General features: G+C 39.0%; 1 protein-coding gene across 2 annotated transcripts; it reads right to left on the bottom strand.

The window, feature by feature from the left end:
- Positions 1 to 4,724: 4,724 nt before the first annotated feature.
- On the bottom strand, positions 4,725 to 9,464 carry ramp2 (receptor (G protein-coupled) activity modifying protein 2). Of its 2 annotated transcripts, XM_051387467.1 has the most exons (7): positions 9,270 to 9,458; positions 8,624 to 8,686; positions 8,516 to 8,545; positions 6,958 to 7,462; positions 6,678 to 6,710; positions 6,337 to 6,514; positions 4,725 to 6,215 (listed from the first exon to the last, which is right to left on the bottom strand). In XM_051387467.1, exons 4-7 carry the CDS (start codon positions 7,004 to 7,006, stop codon positions 5,966 to 5,968), a joined length of 510 nt encoding a protein of 169 aa, XP_051243427.1. In that variant the 5' UTR covers positions 7,007 to 7,462; positions 8,516 to 8,545; positions 8,624 to 8,686; positions 9,270 to 9,458; the 3' UTR covers positions 4,725 to 5,965. The 2 variants fall into 2 exon arrangements, with proteins under 2 accessions (XP_051243427.1, XP_051243426.1); XM_051387466.1 differs by lacking the exon at positions 6,958 to 7,462 and having other exon boundaries at positions 9,270 to 9,464.

The following is a 9,464-nucleotide window of genomic DNA, read 5'->3' as shown; positions in this document are numbered from 1 at the left end:
ACAATTCACAGCTTAAATGCTCTAAAGTAGGGAAGGGAAAAAAAGAGGATTTTTCAAGCTATTTTTAAAAAGCTTTAAGACTCATACTACTACATACTACGGTGACAGTAAAATATAATGTATACATACAGAGTGAGGACTGGTTTTAAGCGGAGAAGTTTTTGTCTTTGTATCCTTAGAAACCATTATTAGCAGACAGTAGTATTAAAGCAGATCACCCTGTGTCTTCTCCTTCTATCCTTGGCTCTAAACAAGTCTTGACATCCAGCATGGCCTGGTTGAAAAGTTCACTCTTTGTCAACCCTGATGTGTGTCAGGCTGGCAACAGTCGCCTGCAACCCCATCATCGGAGCTCAATTACAGGCCTCAATCTCAGTCAGTTTCCCCTCCAGAGACTCTTCCAGGGTAAAACAATAAAGTCAGATGTTTCTAAGCTAGGCTGGAGTTGCATTGTTCTGCATGTTTGTTTTGTTTTTCAAAATTTCTGTGGGTTATATTCCGCAGACTGTTCATAATTCCTTTGGATGGGATGTGAGGGTCGAAGGTCATATTATTCCTAGCAGGCTTTGGGAATTGTCTCATCATGTTAGTTTGTTATTTTGGAGCTTTTTTGAATGACACAGATGTGTATCATGTAACAATACAGATAACTTGAGGGGGGGACACTTCGTTCTGTCTACAGTACTTTTTCATTATTACAAGAAACTGACCTGCCATGATGCTTCTTTCTTCAAAGGCTATAATGTTGGTGATTCTTGAAATAAATATTTTGTTTTAAAATGTCATTTATGTTATCACTTAAGTTGAGCTATACAGAAACTATGTCCAATTCCAACCCCAAATTTTGTCATATGTGATACTAAGGTAAGGTATGTAAACTACATTGCATGAGTATGAGCAGTGAAACAGTGTAAATTGAGCTGTTATTGTTTTCTTTTTCTTTTTCTTTTGAGGAGACAAGATAATAATGCAAACACACACAATGTTTCTTTTTAAAGCATCTTAAATCAACACTTAATGATAATAATAGATAACAACACACTCACAGTGATGAACCCACAGAGATGTATCTACCTGAGCTGACCTCAACTCATAGTTTCCATATTCCGACCTCCAATTTCACTGTTTTGCTTCACACTCATGCCTACATAGCATTTGTTTTTTGGCTGTCTTTGGCAAAAAAAAATATTTTGAAAAACTGTATGCAACCTTCCCAGCATCAAACAGCAGTAACTATCAGACTGGTGAATGTAGTAGAGCATTTAACAGCTAAATAGTCAGATAATTTCCTCAGGAGTTAGTGGACATCGAGAACACAGAGAGCGTGAATATTGCATTTACATTAATCTACAGCTTGTTTCCACTGCCCCCAAGTGGTGACAAAAGATATTATTGTAGATTTTAATTATCCATGAATTATATTGTAGAGACTTACCATAATGTTTAGACAGTCTACAAACCCAGGTTAAAGTCTACAGTGGTGATGTGATGTGACCCTCCTTGAGCCCCTACATAAGGACTGCACATCCTTATTTATTCATCTTTATATTCACCCTCTTTGTCTGAGCTGCTCCTGCTTAATTTGTCATTATTATTATTATTATTATTATTATTATTACTATTCCAGATATGGCATAATATGCAAGTAAACATCTTATAACCTGCAATTTAATGTCTCACTAGCATGCTGCATATTGCTACAGTACATGTTTATTTTGCTGCTCATTTTGTCCTCTGTCACCATTGGCAGCTTGTAAACACCCAGTATCCACTTGCATGTGACGACTCAGCCAGCAATGCAATGTACTGCCCTCTAGTTTTTTCTCTGGTAGACCAAATCTTCCTTCAAGTTGTCCAGCTGCAGCTTCCGGTCTTATATATTTCAGGGACAAATCTGTAAGGCTCTTTATCAAAACAACAATGTTAACCTTCACAGGTTGGTCAGGCCCTGCTCCTTTTCTATCATCCTCAAAAAAATAAGTCTCTTGTCACTAAAATTTTAAGCTGGCAGTGGAATGTGGTTGTTTATGCTATGAATCTCTTTGATTTTATTATGACTGATCGAGTAGCAGTTTTTATGTCAAACCTACTTGAATGTACAGTCATCTGCTGCCAGCTTGGTGTCATCCAGCTGAAGGGTCAGCTCTGACACAGCAGGGCGAGCTGCCTGGATCTCACACAACAAAGTAATTACTCATGTCATACTGAATGACTCGCATGAATGGGTGCAATCTTTTAATCAAGTCTGGCAAAACTCCAGCCTACAAGTGTTGCAATAAACTAGTCGGCGAGAAAAACATGTAATTCAGACAGATTTTTATAAATAAAGACATCTATAAATGGAATAACTCATCAATAACTGGGCTCGGCACCAGGAAGCTGACCTTCTTTGGCCAGCTGTGGAGGTTGACCAGCTGTCATTGATGCTGCTGAATGCTTTTTCATAAGAAGCATTGAAGCTGACACTATCAGCCACCTCAATTATTTCCACAGTCGAGGTCCCCAGTCACACAACGTCTACTAAGACTGCCAAAGGAACTAGCAGTTGATGTACAGATGCCCTTACCCGCTGTCCTTCCAACCACTCTGCCAGATCACTGGGACATAACAGTCATCAGCTCTCACGGTGAGAAGACCCAGAGGCCGCGACAGAGGCTCCGGAGCCAAAACACATCACCCTGCAACTGAAGACACAGCTGTGGCTAGCAAGTGTGATTACTGCAGAGAGAGGAGGGTCTTCTGTAAATGCAATATATGTCTCAGTTCAAGAAAGATATAGCCATGTATCCTTGGGTGTATCGTATATTTTCACATCTAAAGGTCACTATGAGTAAGTAAGTCTCAGTTCTAATTTTACTTATGTTTTCATCATATTCATCATTATCTTGACTTCAGTAATTTTCACCAATCAAGTATAGTACATAATATTTCCTCTCTAATTTGTCAATCAGAACTATCTCTGTCAGATTTTACACAATAAAATATATCTGGAGGACTGCAGGTATGTTACCTGGTCCATTTGAGAGAGCAGTTCCACCCTAACAGCATTAAGTCAACCCACTTCAGTGTCATCACAGATCCCTGAAAGGCCCATTGGACTGTGTTCAGATGAGCTGATTTATATACAAGTTCAGGTATCTTAAAATGTTCTGTAATTATCCTGTGCATAGCTGAGGGGCTGCACAATAACCTCTTGGCCTTATCCTGCTTTGAAAGATTCCTGGTGATACCAGTATAGCTGCAACGAAAAGCCCAGATCTATCTAAGGACACCAATTTTGTATTGTCCGATTTTACAATTACAATCACATTATTGTGCTGTCACATAAATCATATATATATATATATATGGAGTTTATAATATTTGAGAAATATTCCATTGCTCATAGAAAAAAAACAGGGCCCCCTTAAGCTCACCTGGTAGAGCTGGCACCCCATGTAACAAAGGCTGAGTCTGCAGCAACCATGGGTCTGAGTCTGCCCTCAGGCCCTTTACTGAATGTCATCCCCTCACTCTATATCCCTTTTCCTGTCAAGCTTCAGCTTTCCTATCCAATAAAGGCAAAAAGCCCAAAATATATATACTATATCTTACAACTCCAGATTTTGCCTGAGAACCATCACATTTTTAGTTTTTTTTTCATATCTTCTTCTTTTCAAAGTAATCCAGTGATAGTTGTCGGTACAACTACGGGTACACTGCACATAGGATCTGTCCAAAGCCTCTCGCTCAAAGATTTAAAGTAGGGAAATTAACACAAAAATTATTTTACAGAACATAGTGTAGTTAGTTCTCAACTTTGTCACTAGTTTTCCGTTCCTCCTTAAAACCATACTGAGAGGAAAAAAAGGTAACTCTGGGTTAACATTTTTTTAAAGTTAACTTAACCCTTTTTAACATTTAACTTTTCTTTTAGATGACAGTCATGTTGGTAACTGCTAGTATTAAAACGTTCTACTAAGTCATGAAGCAGTTTGTCACTATATCACATAAAACCACTAGAGGGCAAGGTTTCCTGACTGATAAAAACAAATGTACTCTATATTGACCTTGGATATTTGACTTGTGCACTGTACGTATGCGCATATTGTTTTGTGAAACAATCAATGTAATGTGAACTATCAAATATGATTAATATCGTTTTCACAACCACATCTTGCAAAATGGCATTAGAAATGGTTTCTGGCTTACAGTAACAATAAGGAGTAGCCTAACACAGAATTGGATGAGATCAGAAGGGGGTGGGGAAAAGGATGACCCGACATCTAGAGAGGAAGAAGGTCACCAAACACACTTTCCCACCCAGCCCTGCCAGACATACACAAACGCAGGCCCACCCTGCAGTGTTGTGTTTGCCAGATGAGGGTGTGATACATGACTGCTGTCACTGCTTCCTTCACTACATCAGCACTTGCACAGCATAGCAACTGCGCCACAATATACCGTGCTGCTCGTTGAAGATACAGTGAAACACTACCTGAGGCGCAAAGCAGTGCCATCTGCGCTGCACTCAAGGGAAATGATTGTTTAATCAAATACTGACAAAGGTTAAAGGGTACTTTTGCTAGAATGATGCCACAAATCTGTTGATGTATCCTTGTGAACATGAACTGAAATGAATGCAGTCTGCTTTTTTCATTTTGTGATTGGTTACAAAACATATTAAATTTTGCTGGTTTTCATTTACTCGACAGTCTAGATGAGAACCAATAAGAAGCAGTAAATATTTCAACTGTAGATTTAATTGCATAAAATATGAAAACGTTTATCAAAATACATACAGTACATGGTGTGAGAGCAGGTAGAATGTGTTCTCTCAGACAGTACAGTAAGTCCATTAAGTCCTGACAATGGCAGAAATAAAACACAGTATATAAATACACAATTTGTTTCCAGTCTGAAAGCATTAACCATGGCTTTACCATCATTCAATACTGACTGAAACATAACCATATTATCGTGATTCAGGCAGAAGATAACATTTTTATCTTCTTGTCATTGCTCAGTGTTTATCACTATAAGACAATGTCTATTTTTCTGAATTGGGTGGAGATGTTAGATCCACTTTGCTTCAATTAGCTCACCATATAGTCATGAGGATTGTCATTGTTTGGACACAGGAAAGTGCTGAAGGGTTTCTTAATGTTCAGAAACAGACAATACCAGGAAAGAGATCTACTTTTCTACACATACCCACTCATTGTGTCCCATCTGTAACCTCTGACCCCAAACCTTACATACACTGTGACTCACATAACCAGATCCATACATCAGACTTTACTAATTTTCCTGTCCTCCCTGTCCACATATAAAAGACCCTTTTCATAAGACAAACATGGACACCTACCTGTATCCAATTCAGAAATAAAAAATGTTTTAGGTTGCACATGTTCTCTGCATACACACTGTACATTGTCTAATTAATGGCTCAAAGCAGTGTTTAGTTTGAGTGGTAGTAAAAATAAATGCTTAAGAAGAATTCAGCAATAAAAAATATCTTGTCTTTTATCAACACAACTGCTGTCCAACATAATGAGGAGTGTCAACACAAATATATTTTGCCTTTACTTTTGCAAGCTCTGGAGCTTTTGTTAACATAACCCTGAAACCCTAAAAATCAAGCTCTGTGTTCTTAATAGTGTGTGCAAATTGGGTGTGACCAATATAGAAAGGTTCAGATCTTGAGTCAGGTGGTTGAAAATATAACATTTGTCACAGTATGGTACAGAACTTTAGAATAACATAGATTTCGTCACAGTGAGTCTCTGCTAACATTAAGGGATGTGTTATTGAACAGCCGCAATAACTGTGATGCTGCAGATAGTCCTTCTGTCCTCTCTGAAGTCACTGGTGAAAAGAAAGCACAGCAGCGGTACATGTGTCCTCAGGTTGAGATACGAGGGACAGCGTAGGTCAAAAGCATAATATTCTTGGTGACAGTGAGCGGAGCAGAAATTCAGGATTTTCAGGAGCTGCCATCCCCATTCTTGGTCTTGAGCACCACTAGGCTAACCATGATGGGGATCAGGCAGATGGGAGTTATCACCAGGGCAAAGATGATGGATGGTGGTGGGTCGCTTAGCTCCTCTGTGGGACAGTCCTTGAAAAACTCTGCGTGAATGTCCACAAAGGTCTTTTCCACCAGAGGGTTGGGCCATGGGATCAGGAGACAGTCAGATATCTCCTCTGTGCAATAGCTTAGGGTACTATACAAACTGCAATGTGAAGACAAGGAGTGTGTGGAAGATTATTCAGACATTAGCAAATATATATAGAATTATTATTTATCTTTAAAGTTAAAAAATAATTAACTGCAAATATAAACACACTACTTACCCACTCACGTTACGCCAAATGCACCACTCAGTGTTGTTTAGTGATGCCATCGATTTCTTAAAATTCTGGAGACATACACTGTCAAACATGAAGGAAAGGCACTCCATTGTTGGTCCACCAAAAAAACTAGGACAGATTTCGCAATAGTCCATACAAAGGTGAGAATTATTCCCACAAGCTGCATGAATTACAGAGTTAGAGAGAGAAAGAGAAAAAGAGTCACAAAGAAAAAGAGAGACAGATTAGAAAATGACAATAAAAGATCTCCATCAAATTCTCTGTTGATAGAATGATATAAGGTTGTGTATGACTATGCATGGTTATAAAGTAATGCCACCTACCAAATGGCAAGGTAGACTGCCCATTAGTGGTATCTAAAACAGAGAAAAATAAAATTTTTAGATTAAATACCCTTACATCAAACAGTAGACTATATTGGCAGTCTTCCAATCTGCCATTAAACTTCCCCTCTAACTCAGTTCAGCAGAAGTTCATCAAAGACATACATTCTAAACACATTTCAAAGCAAAGAGTATTTTTGTCTGCTGTAACTCATGAGTTTCTTCACTTCTAATACTAAGGCAGGCATTTGCAACTGTAGAAGGGAGACCACACACTCACCAGAGAGAACGGAGAGGAATACCCCAATGAAACCAAGCGCTCCCTTCATGTCAGAAAAAATGAATAAAGGTGCGTTTTCTCCAACTGATGACCATGTATAATAAACCTAAACTTCTTAGAGTGTGTACAGCGAGGCATAACAGGAAACCCGACAGGATGGAAGAGACGCAGTGTAACCTTCGGTTACCAGATGTCCAAACAGAGTTACCCGCGGTTAGCAGATGTTCTTCGAAGATCTGTCTGACGGCCCTGCGCCTTGGCAGCAGCTCTTCCTCTCTCCAACACACGTTTCTTTTGGATTTTCTTCCTTTTTTAAAGGGGTGGAGGCAACAAAGATTGTCCTCTCCATTCTCCCAAATAAAAGGGAGCACACCCAAGCTGGGCTGGACTCACATCTGAAAACCCTTTACTCTTTAACTCTTGTTCTGCTTTTTAGTCTCAGTTTCTCACAGTCGAAGGCCTGGCCAGCTCACAGCATGTGATTTATTTGCCTTTTGGGCTGCCTCTGCCAAATAGGAAACATAAGTAAACATTTAGGGCTTAGCATTTTGGGGTGGATGTAATCATGACTCTGCAGGGTGTGCTGCACAGACAGCCATGATTTCATATTTAGGTTAATTTGACCAAACCTGGAAGAAGTTATTAGTCAGATCTGAACAGCTGTTTAAAAGGCCAACTATCTTTACACACACTACAAAGGAAACAAAAGTGTGGGAAACTTGAGTGTGACACATCTGTAAGGTAGTTTCTTACTGTCACCACTCACCACTTTAAAGAGCAGTGTGAGAGAGGTGGTTTCATTGATTGAATGAAAAATGAAATGTATGGTTCATGTTTTCTCACGACCAACTTGTTAATTTATGTCACTAAATCCACATGTTGGGCCTCTCACAACATCTGTTTGCCGAGCAGCATTTTGATTTAGTAATGACATCAGGAAATGTGTCTTTTCAGCAAAGGAGGAGCTCAGAGTTGGGGGGAGTTGGCAGGGGGAGGAGGGGGGACAGTCAGGGGAAAGGGGAAAAAAAGGAAGGCACATGATGAGGAACAGTGAAAGGGGCGCTGCTCCAAAGTTCCAGTTATTTCACAATTCAGAGTTCATGCGTTGATCACAGACGTTGCATGGGGTGAATGACGAACAAATTCAGGAAGTTGAGCCAGGTGGGGGCTGCTCATAATGAGGTTTAAGTTAACCTTTAACCCCAAACCATTATGGGCCTCGTGTCTACTGCTGTTGACCCCTCACTGGTAGAGACCTCCCCAGGAGTTTGTCTTGGATTCACATGGTAATACACACAAGGAGATCTTGGCAGAAAGCAGGGTCTCTGAGCTCTGCTTTCTGTGTTTGTCAGTTCTAGGCCAAGCAAATGAGTTTAAGGAACTGATCCAAAACAATCCTCCAGTGGACACAAATATATAATCACTATTTGTAACTGTAAATTATATGTAAATATGATTCATGTATACCTGCTTTTCAAAATAAGATTAAATCAAAACCTAACCATTGAGATTGTAGGTGACTAAAATACTTTGTAAGAGAAAAAGGTTGTAAACTTACTAGCAATCATCATCTTGGTTGAGTCATAACCTGTAGAGAAAGCAGTTTAGGTTAGTCTTTTCAGTCATGCTTAGTCATATATTGTTTTATTTCTTAAAATATACATACCTATTGTTGTGACAGGTTGCATTGCTACATTTTCATCAACCAGACAAACCACTGTTGTACATCCTGCCATAAGAGAAATAAAAAATGAGAGAATTTAATTCTCCGATTAGTAACAGGAATTATTAAACTGTTATCATTAAATTATGATATATAGTCCTGTATATACAAAGTTCAGAACCTGTGAAAGTAGTGTAGATAAAGTAATTAAGGAGTAAGCTGTAGGGTCAATGAATCCTCCCTCCTTCCTGCCACTGCTTTAAAGAAATCTCATCTCAAATACATTTAAACTCATTCTCCTCACACAAAAATCAAAGATATTATTTCATAAATAGTAGCAATTAGTAACTACACTCGTAAAATAAACAGCTACAATCTGGTCATAATATTCTCAACAACTATTATAACACAGAATGTAAAACAAATTTCTGTCTTAGCTTGATCAATATCACTCAATGACCCTTAAAGCAAACTGTAAGTATAAAAGTAAAAGTATAAAACTCAATCACGAGACTCGCTAAGCTCCTTTCTAAAAGCCACTCAATCACTGAAAGCCCCTAAGCATTCCTCTTGAGAGGTGAGATAGAGGGCAAGGGAAGAAGTTATATCAAAAGAGTGAAGAAATGGACAGTGTAAATCCTCTACTTACCCCAGATGAGAAGAGCCACAAAATACCCAGAAAATATAAGTGAGAAACTAGGGGCTGTCATTTTGCCTGACAATGCTGTGTCCGTCTTCCCTGGTTGGTAGGGATTACATATCTCAACCTTTCTGCAGGAAGCCTGTATAAAACAACAGGAAGCCTTCATTTCCTAGGTTGGGCGGATTCACACATGGGACAGTG

This window comes from Dicentrarchus labrax, unplaced genomic scaffold, assembly GCF_905237075.1.
Source record: "Dicentrarchus labrax unplaced genomic scaffold, dlabrax2021, whole genome shotgun sequence".
NCBI classification, from domain to species: domain Eukaryota; kingdom Metazoa; phylum Chordata; class Actinopteri; family Moronidae; genus Dicentrarchus; species Dicentrarchus labrax.
This window is presented reverse-complemented; position numbering and strand designations above follow the sequence as displayed.

Coding starts and splice junctions, on each gene's coding strand:
- ramp2 (XM_051387466.1), bottom strand. CDS start 9,429: ATGAAGGCTTCCTGTTGTTTTATACAGGCTTCCTGCAGAAAGGTTGAG. Junction 8,687..9,269: donor TGTGGCTCTTCTCATCTGGG/GTAAGTAGAGGA, acceptor CTCTTATGGCAG/GATGTACAACAGTGGTTTGT. Junction 6,216..6,336: donor ATTTGGCGTAACGTGAGTGG/GTAAGTAGTGTG, acceptor TTCACATTGCAG/TTTGTATAGTACCCTAAGCT.